This window comes from Salvelinus sp. IW2-2015, unplaced genomic scaffold (assembly GCF_002910315.2).
Source record: "Salvelinus sp. IW2-2015 unplaced genomic scaffold, ASM291031v2 Un_scaffold1817, whole genome shotgun sequence".
NCBI lineage: Eukaryota > Metazoa > Chordata > Actinopteri > Salmoniformes > Salmonidae > Salvelinus > Salvelinus sp. IW2-2015.
Window position 1 is genome coordinate 76,654 of NW_019943190.1, and position 12,390 is coordinate 89,043.

The window sequence follows — 12,390 nt, forward strand, 5'->3', positions numbered from 1 at the left end:
GTTTGATATAAAGTATCAGGAGGAGGGGTCAGTAGTGATATAAAGTATCAGGAGGAGGGGTCAGTAGTTGATTAAAGTATCAGGAGGAGGGTCAGTAGTTTGATATAAAGTATCAGGAGGGGGGGTCAGTAGTTTGATATAAAGTATCAGGAGGAGGGGTCAGTAGTTTGATATAAAGTATCAGGAGGGGTCAGTAGTGTTTTATCCACTAATATGTGACCAGAAAAAAAGTCTATAAACATTAAAAGGATGAAGCAGCATAGTCCTAGAATATTGAACCCGTGTCAGATGACCCCTTGTGTCCAGTAGAACCCTGACTCACCAAAATATACAAATTAAGAACATTTTTCAAATTTATCCAACGAATGGAACAATATATTGTTTCCCATTACGCTTAGCTTCCATCCATTGGTCCTTTCCATGTTATTGAGGTTCCCACTGAGGTCTTGTTCTCCATACACCACTGTGAATTGTGGGATAGTAGGTGTGTGTTTTGATAATACTGGCGGATATGTTTTACCAGCGCGACTTTGTCACAGTAAAGTTATCTTCTTCATAGATAACTTATGTAGCCTGAAAATATGGCACCCATTTTCGTACATTTGGGAGAAGAAAAAAATAATGGGTTATCTGTCAAATCCATGGTATGCAACCGTATACTCTATAAAATAATACAATAATTCTCGATTTAAAAAGAAAAACTAAATGTTTTCTGATCCCTTAGAATCCCTGATGGCTATTTTCTTTTTGCCCTGACTGAGTTTGATGTGAAAAATTTAAATGAGGTGTTTGGGAGTAAATTTGTGCGAATAATGAGGTTTTCAAAATATTTCATAAATGTATTGAAGCAAATCCCGTAAATTAAACATACTGTATGTATACTATTTATTACATGGTTATATTTTTTTAGTAACAATTATCAATCGGCAACAGTTTCCTTTTGCATTGCACTTAACTTAACATTCAATAGAATCCATAGCATACAGCGCGACTATAACAGTCAATGAACCGCCAAAACGAACCGTCCACTCCAATCTCCATAATAAACCCTCCAATAAACTATATGGAAGGGTTTTACTCTGTATATAAACAAAGCGAAACGACACAGCCTGCCTGTCATTTGCCATGGGGGCAATAATCGTGTCAATGAAAATAAATCCTTTCCACTAATCCATGTCTATCCTTTTAATCTCTCAGGTTTCAGAACGACGTTCAGACCTGTATGAGGCACTGAGATAGCAACACGATGCATCGCTGGCTTGGAAGAACGAAATAAACATTTTTTTTTTTTTTTTTCAAAAGATCTTGTAGTTTAGGTTGATAGTAGGCCTATATTTTGGTATATTATAGTTTGGGAGAGAAAATGTTTCGAGGTTTTAGTCTGGGTTTCTGTTTGGCATTATTTTGCTTCGGACCGTTTGTTTGCAGCGCGTGTCCGTCTCAATGTAACTGCTTCTTTCACAAATTATCAGATGGATCCAAAGCAAGGTAAAAACCAAAGAAATTATTACAACTATTTAAATTGTGAATGTGAACAACTTCTAGTCTACATTATTTTTGTTGTGTGGTGTTGCGTAGTGTGCAGGTAGTATGAGGTCAGTTTCTCTTCTACTCTCTTTAAAAAAAAATATATATATAGACCCAAGGATTAATTTGCAATGCTCTAAGCCTCTTTCTTTGGTTCTAATGAATAGCCCTAAACCATGTTTTACTAACGTTTAGACCGAGGGAAAAAACAAGAAAGAAGGGAAAAAACTAAAGATTTAACAGATAAAATAAAACAATATGTAGGCTGATTTATTTATGCAGTAATTGTACGTCTACCCTCTGTCATGAACCCATACAAGGCCATGGTTAAATTCAGTTAAACTTGTAATAAAGTTGAGTTATCTAAATTAACATGTTACAATCGGTTATACAGTGACTTTCAATAAAAATGTTTACCTTTCTCTCCATCTATCTAGGAGCGTACTTTGCAATGACCCACAGATTTCCCTGGTCCCACCCAACTTCCCTGCAGACACCTCGAAACTGCGGATCGAGAAGACTGCCATCACAAAGATCTCCGGCGAAACCTTTCACTACCTCAACAGTTTGGAATTTCTCCGGGTGTCTTTCAATTCTCTGAACTCTTTGAATGTAGACAGCTTCCGTGGCCTGAGAAGTCTGGATGAGCTGAGACTGGAAGGGAACGCTCTCACCTCTTTCCCCTGGGAATCTCTCACTGATATGCCCGACCTGAGGCTACTGGACCTGCATAATAATAAGATATCGTCGATCCCGGCCGAGGCGACCATTTATATCAAGAACCTGACCTACCTGGACTTATCTAGCAACAGCCTAGCCACGGTTCCTSCTGAGGTTCTCTCTATGTGGTTATCTGTGAAACCGTCTCAAGAAGACGGGGACAGTTCCAAATACATTCTAGGTAAGGATCTGCTCTGCAATTTAAAAACAATCTGTATTGACCTTTTAGGGAATCCCATTTGGTTTGCAAGCCAGGATGAAATAGAAGCCTTAAATTACATGCAATTGATACACAGGGAAACGTGAGAAAGAAACGATGCCATCCACAACATTACAAACCAGGGTGGTTTTATCCCAAAATGCATTGCATGAGTACCTGTGGTGTGTTACGTAGCGTTAAATGAGACGTTGGAGGAGACATGCATCGGACATTAAAGAGTAGTAAAAATGATTACTCTAATTGTAGGAAAGGTAGCCATACTGTAGCGTTAATGAGAATACATTCCCTAGTCTCACTTCAAACTAGCATGATTACTTGTACTTACTATTACGTCTCGCTAAACTGACTTTATACACACATAACACAAGGTTATAGTTCAGACAAAGCAAGAACAGTTGTCTAAAATGTGTATATATATATTTATATTTGTGTTATCTACTACCATGGTATCTATTGGTATCTATTGCCATGCTAAAAGTAATGTTATCTATTGCCATACTAAAAGTAATGTTATATATTGCCCATGCTAAAAGTAATGTTATCTATTGCCAGCTAAAAGTAATGTTATCTATGCCATGCTAAAAGTATGTTATAATATTGCCATGCTAAAAGTAATGTTATCTATTGCCATGCTAAAGTAATGTTATCTATTGCAATGCTAAAAGTAATGTATCTATGGCCATGCTAAAAGTAATGTTATATATTGCCATGCTAAAAGTAATGTTATCTATTGCCTGCTAAAAGTAATGTTATCTATTGCCATGCTAAAAGTAATGTTATCTATTGCCATGCTAAAAGTAATGGTATCTATTGCCATGCTAAAAGGATGTTTAATATATGATAAAAAGTGGTGTTGATTATTTATTTTCTTTTAGCTACCATTGTAGTTTCTTTATCTACCTTAGCTGAATGTACTGACTTTAAGTCACTCTGGATAAGAGCATCTGCTAAATGACTAAAATGTTTATATTCTGGTGAAATTATTTTTTTTCTTCATCACTATAGGTCTCCATGACAACCCATGGCTCTGTGACTGCCGGCTCTATGACCTGGTCCAGTTCCAGAAGTCTCCGTCGTCCTCTGTGGTTCTGATCGACACCAAGCTGCGCTGTGCTGATCCGGAGAGCCTGTCGGGGGTGCAGTTCAGCGAGACGGAGCTCCAGAGGTGCCAGGGGCCCCGTGTCCACACGGCTGTGGCCCGGGTCAGGAGCTCCCTGGGGAACAACGTCCTGCTACGCTGTGGGACCATCGGAGTCCCAGTACCAGAGCTGTCCTGGACTCGGGCAGACGGCAAACAGATGAACGGCACTGGTGAGATTCATTGATTTATTTATTMATTGATTGAATTTATTTAATGTGTAACACATAGATATACAGCCAAGAACAAGCAGTGGCTACAAACGTTAAAAAGGGATGAAGGATAACAACAACAAAGGTTGTGCTCCAGGTTTAGTGTTTCTAAACCTGCTCCAGTCATGGCAGGTCTTAGCCTGATCCCAGATCTGTTTGTGCTGTCTTGGAAACTGTTTGGCATAGTTGGCAGGGCAGCACAAACAGATCTGGGATCAGGTTAAGACCTGCCATGACTGAAGGCTAGGCATATGCCTGTTGCCTGAATAAGTAGCCAGTACTTAGGACATCTATTTTTGGTGTTGTAAAGTCAGAAGCTGAAATAGCCTAGATTACAGATGGATGGACGGTTTTCTTTTCACTAATCCTTCTAACTACTTTTTTGTTTYTATATATTTTACAGTTCAGGAAGAAGTTTCAAAGGAGGGAATCATTTGGTCCATCCTGAGTGTGCCTGCCGTCTCTTACCGGGACTCTGGAAAATACATGTGCAAAGCCACCAACTTCGTGGGGACTGCAGATGCCATCATCTCCCTGGTTATTACAGACTCCTTTAAAAATGAGGAACAAGGTGGCAGCTCCAAGACTAGAAACCAAAGAGGACGGAAAACCGGTGGATTTGGGAAAGCTGCCTACCAGGAGAAACTTGTTGCCAGATACGTACCTCCACTAACCACCACGGCAGCTACGCCAATCATCGAGCCACTTGGACCGAGTGGTTTCACAGGGAAGWATGATATCGAGAGCTACAGTATTTCGGACAGTGTGGCCGATGGACAGATGCCCGGTCCTCCTGCCATGGAGCCGGCGATTAAGGAAGTGGAGAAGGAGGTTCTTAGCAACCTGGCAGCCAACGCCTCTTCTTTGCAGGCACCGGCGCCGCCGGAGAAACGGGTGGTACGATCGGTGAAGGTCATCGGGGACACCGATCACACCGTCTCCCTGAACTGGCGGTCCCCSACGGCCAAGAACACCACCGAGTTCAGCGTCCTGTATGCCGTTTTCGGCGAGAGGGACATGCGYAGGATCAACGTAGGCGTGGGAAAGAACCGTATCACCATCGACGGCCTTGTGCCAAGGACAAAGTACATCGCRTGCGTCTGCGTCAAAGGCCTGATCCCTAAAAAAGAGCAGTGTGTAATCTTTTCAACGGACGAGGCGGCCAGCGCAAGCGGCACCCAGAAACTCATTAACGTGGTGGTGATCACCGTGGCCTGCGTGATCGCTGTCCCCCTGACACTGATCGTCTGCTGCGGAGCACTCAAGAAGCGCTGTAAAAAGCTACTGGGGAGGAAATCCAAAGATATTCAAGACTCATACGTAACATTRGAGACACTCTCCCCGGGACAGAAGCCTAAGGGGATGGAGGGGGAGTACCTTGCCAGGCAACAGCCAGGCGAGTCCAACAGACTGCTCTCTGCTAGGTCCAGTGTGGACTCTGAGGCTACTTGTAGGAATGAGGGACCCCCTAATGAGTACTTTTGTTGATACCAAATGAAGGCCTCAACTTTTACAGGGCAGAGAAGTCTGTCCTTTCCAAGCAGAACTTAAGTTGATTGGTTGGTGTCAGGGTTGTGTGCAGAGATGTAGCGGAGTCAAGCGCAGGACACAGGAGTTGAGCAAAACTACGGCGTTTACTCAAAATATAAGCAAAAATTCCTCAATGGGAATATAACAAACACACAAGCACTAACAACAACCACTAACGAAACAAACAATCACGGACAGAACAGAAATGAATGCCAGAGGGTTAAATAGGGAACATGATAGGGGAATTGAAACGAGGTGTGTGTAATACAGACAAACAAAACGAAACTGAAAAATGGATCGGTGGTGACTAGAAAGRCGGTGACGTCGACCGCCYAACACCACCCGAACAAGGAGAAGGGCCAACTTCGGCGGAAGTCGTGACAGTTGGTCTCTTCTGGCAACTGATGTACTGTAGATGAGTGAAACTGCTCAGAGACTGGGCAGAAACCAACGGACAGTTGCATGGACAAGTGTGGTAGATATGTGAGTCTAGATAAATAAGATAAATAAATGCTGACATAACTGTGATTATACAGCCTTGCGAGAAATACAGGCCAACCTTGACCTGGTGAACTGTAAAAAAAACAGAAACTAATTTTTAATTTAAAATGTGGGAATAAAGCATTTTATATTTGTCATGCACTTTTAAGGGGGTACATAGTGTAAGCAGTTGGCTTCCTCTGAAATGGCACTAGGGTTACACAGTTATGCTAACTTTTGCAAAATTCCCAGGTTTTCCAGATATTCTTGGTGGAATAAGGAACCCAAAATGGCACGTTCTACCAGAATACACGAAACCCATCTTTTTAACGTAGATTTGTAAGGAGGAAGAGTAATGACACTTATTCTGAAATGAATCTGACCTCAGAATTCTGGTAGTTTTTATTTTGACAAAATAATGTACATGTAGAGTATTGGTGAAGCAACTCATATCTGTAGTGATATTTTGTACCTCTGTGTATTTACCATAAAAGTTAATGTGCCAGGTTTACTGTCTAATCAAACCTAACATACTATATATTTTGTAATATGTATCTATGATCTGATCGGATATACAGTACCAGTCAAAAGTTTGGACACACCTACTCATTGAAGGGTTTTCTTTATTTGAAAACTTTTCTACATTGTAGAATAATGGTAAAGACATCAAAACTATGAAATAACACATATGGAATCATGTAGTAACAAAAAAAGTGTTAAACAAATCAAAATAGGATTCTTCAAAGTAGCCACCCTTTGCCTTGATGACAGCTTTGCACACTCTTGGTATTCTCTCAACCAGCTTCACCTGGAATGCTTTTCCAACAGTCTTGGAGGAGTTTCCACATATGCTGAACTCTGTGGTTCAAGTCATGCCCAAACCATTTCAATTGGTTTGAGGTCAGGTGGTTGTGGAGGCCAGGTCATCTGATGCAGCACTCCATCACTCCCCTTCTTGGTCAAATAGCCCTTACACAGCCTGGAGGTGTGTTGAGTCATTGTCCTGTTGAAAAACAAATGCTTGTCCCACTAAGCCCAAACCAGATGGGATGGTGTATCGCTGTTAAATGCTGTGGTAGCCATGCTGGTAAAGTGTGCCTTGAAATCTGAATAAATCACTGACAGTGTCACCAGCAAAGCACCACATCACACCGCCACCTCCATGCTTCACGGTGGGAACCACACATGAGAAGATCATCCGTTCACCTACTCTGCGTCTCACAAAGACACGGCCGTTGGAACCAAAATTCTCCAATTTGTACTCATCAGACCAAAGGACAGATTTCCAACGGTCTAATGTTCATTGCTTGTGTTTCTTGGCCCAAGCAAGTCTCTTCTTCTTATTGGTGTCCTTTAGTAGTGTTTTCTATTCAGCAATTCGACCATGAAAGCCTGATTCACGCAGACTCCTCTGAACAGTTGATGTTGAGATGTGTCTGTCACTTGAACTCAGTGAAGCATTTCTTTGGGCTGCAATCTGAGGTGCAGTTAACTCTAATGAACGTATCCTCTGCAGCAGAGGCAACTCTGGGTCTTCCTTTCCTGTGGCGGTCCTCATGAGTGCCAGTTTCATCATGGTGCTTGATGGATTTTGCAACTGCACTTGAAGAAACATTCAAAGTTCTTGAAATGTTACGGATTGACTGACCTTCATGTCTTAAAGTAAGGATGGACTGTCGTTTCTCTTTGCTTACTTGAGCTGTTCAGCCATAATATGGACTTGGTCTTTTACCAAAGAGGGCTATCTTCTGTATACCAACCCTACCTTGTCACAACACAACTGATTGGCTCAAATYCAGGAATTCATTTTAACAAGGCACACCTGTTAATTGAAATGCATTCCAGGTGACTACCTCTTGAAGCTGGTTGAGAGAATGCCAAGAGTGTGCAAAGCTGTCATCAAGGCAAAGGGTGGCTAATTTGAAAAATCTKAAATATATTTTTGATTTGTTTAACACTTTTGGTTACTACATGATTCCATATGTGTTATTTCATAGTTGTGATGTCTTCACTATTATTCTACAATGTAGAAAATAGTAAAAAAAAATATAAAGAAAAACCCTTGAGTGAGTAGGTGTGTCCAAACTTTTGACTGGTACTGTATGTGTATAAATAAATCATTTTTATAAATGTTTGTGTCCTCTTAAATCCTTACCTGCTCTATAACAGCATATTCCTCCCCAGAACACTTTTACAACCATTTTTTACAAGCAAATCCGAGGATAGGTTCTGTTTTCAAAGATACAGAACATCCTAATGGGGTGATATCCATCTGGTGTCAAWAGTCAATTATCAAGAGGTGAAAACAGGCAGATGTAAACATTAAGGTGCCAAGCCACAGCATGGCATAGCACCAGTATGCTCAGCAATACCATAAGCTAAGTCTTAGTACATACACTATGATATAATATACATTTGAAGGACTGACGAAGAAATTACAATGAAACAAGTTGTGACCAGCAACATGGATAGCTTCACATGATAGCCTATGTTTTGTTTAGCGTATCGTATTGCCGCTGTCCYCGGTGCTGATCACAACTTGATCGTTCGTCTTGGCCACTGTGGTCGTTTACTTTGTACAGTATCGTTTGCAGACTACGTACATATGTGTCTGAAGACCTCTTCCCTTCGTCCCTCAATTTAATAGCCATGGATCCTTTTGTTTCATGCAGTCTACAAATAATAGACGTTGGGTATATAGTGCCATTTTCTCAATGGTCTGCAGTAGCGCTGARCTATAGATTCCACATTGGACTTCCCGATGCTCTAAATCACTGTCAGTGCATATTTAATATCAAGTAAGATTTTTTTCTGAGAAATCATATTATTTTCTGAAATGTCCCGTTCATTTATTAGGGATTAGGGAACATACATGTAGTGACACAGACAGTCTCTCAAGAGATCGCTTTATTGGTRAYTTGCACACAAGGTTCAACCGAAATTTGACTTCCGTTGCTAACCCAACCCCCTCCGAAAGACATACTACATACATACCGTACATGTAGGTTTTTTGGAGAAGTGCAGGGGGCTTCCACACTGGGCGCCCGGGAAGCTGTTGTTGTGGGGTGGGGGGTTAAGGGCATAACGGCAGATAATGGCATCTAGGATTTATTTGATACCAGCAACCCTCCGGTTGCCAGCTCACTTCCGGACAGATCCTTCCAGTAGGACCCGGTTTTCAAACGGGCAACTCTCCGATTTACTGGCTTGCCCCTCTAACCACTATGCTACCTGCCACCCCACAATGAGGATTATAGCTAAAATAAAATAAAAAAGACAAACTTTCAGCGTGTTTTAACATATCACTTGGTGTCTTAAAGGGATTGCATCAAGGAAGATTAAGGTAATAGGTTTACCTCTACCGTCCGTCCCTCCCTGTGGAGATGCTCTGCTCTAATGTTTCACATGGGTTTCTGTTTAAGGAATTATGGCCACCTTGTATACATTATTAGCTATATCTTGGGTATTCTATGAAGTTACTCCTGCCTCGACATCTTGTTTACACGGCTGCTCTTGTACAAATGATAACTTGGGAAGGTAAGTTGTTTGTTTGTTAGTTCTTCTGTAGGCGACCTAGCTAGTTTTGTACCGAGTTTCCTTACCGTGTCAGTTATGCAGTATTGACTGATCAAGTGTAGGCTATTACTGAACTCAATGGTGGCTTTTCATGACTGGTTTTAACAATGGACAATATGGAGAGATAACATTTTACATTTTAGTCATTTAGCAGACGCTTTTATCCAGAGCGATTTACAGGAGCACATCCACAGGTTTTCCACAAAGTCGGCACTTAACCGCTAGGCTACCTGCCGCCTGTGTCTATTAAAGGAATAAAGACAATTTTCTATAACCGTACTTCCATAACTCAGAATGTTTTGGTTTTATTTTTAGATCCTTACTTTGTATGGAAACCGCCATGGGACGAATCCCAGACAACATCCCAAATCATTTCAGTAAAATTCGAATAGAGAATTCCCACCTGACCGAATTACCTCGCGGCTCCTTCTCTAAAGTTACTGCCTTGGCGTCTCTATGGTTGAATTTCAACGACATCACCCTAATGAACATCAAGAGTCTCGAAGGGCTGACGAATTTAACGGAACTGCGGCTCCAGGGAAACAAGCTGCGTTCAATCCCATGGACAGCGTTCCAGGACACGCCGAACCTGAACATTTTGGACCTGAAACTCAATCGACTAGACGTGCTCCCGGAATCCGCCCTGAGACAACTACCAGGCTTGACCTATTTAGACCTATCCTTCAATCAGCTTACTGTCATATCCAGGGATGTCTTCCTCAACTGGCCTCTCATCAACACGCAGGAGAGAAAAGGACGTAAAGAGGCCAGCAGCGGAGAGGCCAACGTCGTTTTAGCGCTGCACGACAACCCTTGGCTGTGTGACTGCCGCCTCAAAGGTTTCGTTGAGTTTATCAAAACCATTAGTCCACCTCTGATTCTGATGAACTCGTACCTGACGTGCACAGGCCCGAGTTCCAGGGCGGGGAAGTTCTTCCACGAAGTCGGTTTGAAAACATGTATGAAGCCCGAGGCGTCAGCCTCAGAAACCAACATGACAGTGTCACTGGGGGACAAGGTAACCCTCCAGTGCTTAGTCAAAGCCAGGCCTGAACCCGCCATCCATTGGTCATACAACCTGAAGATTATAAAGGGATTTACTGGTAAGGTTTTATTTAATTGCAAATTCTAGGCTACCGTCCATTAGATTGCTGTGACTTTGCTGCAGTGGGGTATTTACCATGGTATCATATGTCAGTCATAGTTTTTATTGTAAACTACACCACTTTGATGATAGGATTTGGGGACAAGCAGGCTAATGCATGTGTATGTCATTCACGACTTTGGTAGGCTGTTGATGTTTCTATGTTTCTAAGTAGAAAAGCCGCCATAGATTGATTTGCAACAGTGTGTCACAGCTTTTCTCGTAGGCAAACTCGTAGGCAAACTCAACAATACTGTCTAGTTAACCCACTGTTCCCCAGGTGCCCAAAGACGTGGATGTCGATTAAAGCAGCCCCATCCGTACCTCTCTCGTTCAGAGGGGTTGGGGTTAAATGTGGAAGAAACATTTGAATCCATTCAGTTGTACAACTGACTAGGCATCCCCCTCTTTCCCTATTCCTAATACAACATATTACTGTAAATACTGTAAATATACAAGATGTACATGTTTAAACACCAACATCTCAACACCCACCGTAATGAATGCAGATCTTTCTTGTTTATTAAAGTTGTAACATCCCATTGGGCACAGATGTCAATTCAACGTCTATTCCACATTGGTTCAACGTCATTTCACTTAAATGACTTGGATACAACGTTGATTCAACCAGTGTGTATGCCAAGTGGGATAATTCTCCTTTTCTCTCCCTCTTCAGTGTCAGAGACCCGTATTGACGATGAGACCGTCAGATCTCAGCTGGTCATCCCATCCCTGCACCTGGAAGACCGAGGCGTCTACACCTGCTTCGCCAACAACTTTATCGGCAACTTCTCCGTCAGTTTCCTAATCAACATCAAGTCTTTCAACGCCTCCTCCTCCGGCGGTGCCGCCATGTCTCGTCCCCCGTTCCCGCTGTCCTCAACCGACGAGAACGTCTACATCGACATCCGTATCTCCAAGCAGACGGTCTACGGCATCACTCTGGAGTGGTACGCTGCGACAGACAACCCGGCAGAGACCTGGTTCACCATCCACTTGGGGAAATACCACTCTGACAAAAAGGAGTTGACATACATCGGGCCGGGCATCAACACCTATGAGGTCAACGACCTCCTACCGGTTAGTAAATACGAGGTGTGTGTGACGCTGAAGAACCAGACACCTCGCGCCGGTCAGTGCATCGTGTTCTTAACAGGAAGTGACATCGGCCAGCTGGAACAACGGGAGAAGTTCATCCATATTATTGTGATCATGTGTGCCATGGTGCTGGCGGTGCCCGTGGGGATGTACGCCTGCACCACCGACACTAGATGTAAGTTCAGCTACCTGGACCGCTGTACGGAGCAGTGTAAGAGGAGGAGGAGGCAGGAGAAGACCCTGAGGACCAATGGGGAGAGACAGGGGACCTTCGACAGCCTCCAAGCCCCCAGCGATGAAGGACTCTGTCGTGACTCTGAAGAGGTGATGATGAAGAGGTCTTCCCAGGATAAAAACAACCACAAGGGCAGAGCACAAGATCCACGAGAGACAAACATTGTAGCAAAGCTTTATTAGCTCTAGGTTTAACGTWAAAAAAAAAWATGAAATGTACAAAGATACCTAGAGGTAAAAATAGGGAGCATTCTTCTGTGAAGTGAAGCTTTTCGGAAACACATCTGTAAAGATACACGTTTTGAAGACTGAAATGCCTTTCTTCAATGACTGTAGGGAAGAGTATATTGTTTTATCAAAATGCCCTGTCTGTAAAGTAATCAAATGTTTATATTTTTCAAGTTTATATGCTGTATCTTTGTGATATGTGTTGTTTTTTTTAGCTTCATTGTTCTTCTCTGTTTTAAAAAGAAATAACTAATCTGACAAGAAATCACGAATGTTGCTTCTA

At 42.3% G+C, this 12,390-nt stretch overlaps 2 protein-coding genes across 2 annotated transcripts; both read left to right on the forward strand.

Annotated features, from left to right (window-relative positions):
- Positions 1–1,233: 1,233 nt before the first annotated feature.
- Positions 1,234–7,844, forward strand: LOC112072079 (leucine-rich repeat, immunoglobulin-like domain and transmembrane domain-containing protein 1). The gene is made up of 4 exons (XM_024139495.2): positions 1,234–1,488; positions 1,965–2,428; positions 3,473–3,778; positions 4,221–7,844. The coding sequence occupies exons 1-4, from the start codon at positions 1,364–1,366 to the stop codon at positions 5,303–5,305; spliced, it is 1,980 nt and encodes a 659-aa protein (XP_023995263.1). The 5' UTR covers positions 1,234–1,363; the 3' UTR covers positions 5,306–7,844.
- Positions 7,845–9,189: 1,345 nt separating this feature from the next.
- On the forward strand, positions 9,190–12,131 carry LOC112072085 (leucine-rich repeat, immunoglobulin-like domain and transmembrane domain-containing protein 2). The gene is made up of 3 exons (XM_024139499.2): positions 9,190–9,364; positions 9,719–10,506; positions 11,224–12,131. Exons 1-3 carry the CDS (start codon positions 9,255–9,257, stop codon positions 12,060–12,062), a joined length of 1,737 nt encoding a protein of 578 aa, XP_023995267.2. The 5' UTR covers positions 9,190–9,254; the 3' UTR covers positions 12,063–12,131.
- The last annotated feature ends 259 nt before the right edge of the window (positions 12,132–12,390 follow it).

What these genes read in the sequence shown, in the direction of transcription:
- LOC112072085 (XM_024139499.2), top strand. Translation starts at nt 9,255, where the DNA reads ATGGCCACCTTGTATACATTATTAGCTATATCTTGGGTATTCTATGAA. An exon ending in ACAAATGATAACTTGGGAAG is followed by an intron (nt 9,365 to 9,718) that starts GTAAGTTGTTTG and finishes TTTTATTTTTAG; the next exon opens with ATCCTTACTTTGTATGGAAA. An exon ending in GATTATAAAGGGATTTACTG is followed by an intron (nt 10,507 to 11,223) that starts GTAAGGTTTTAT and finishes CTCCCTCTTCAG; the next exon opens with TGTCAGAGACCCGTATTGAC.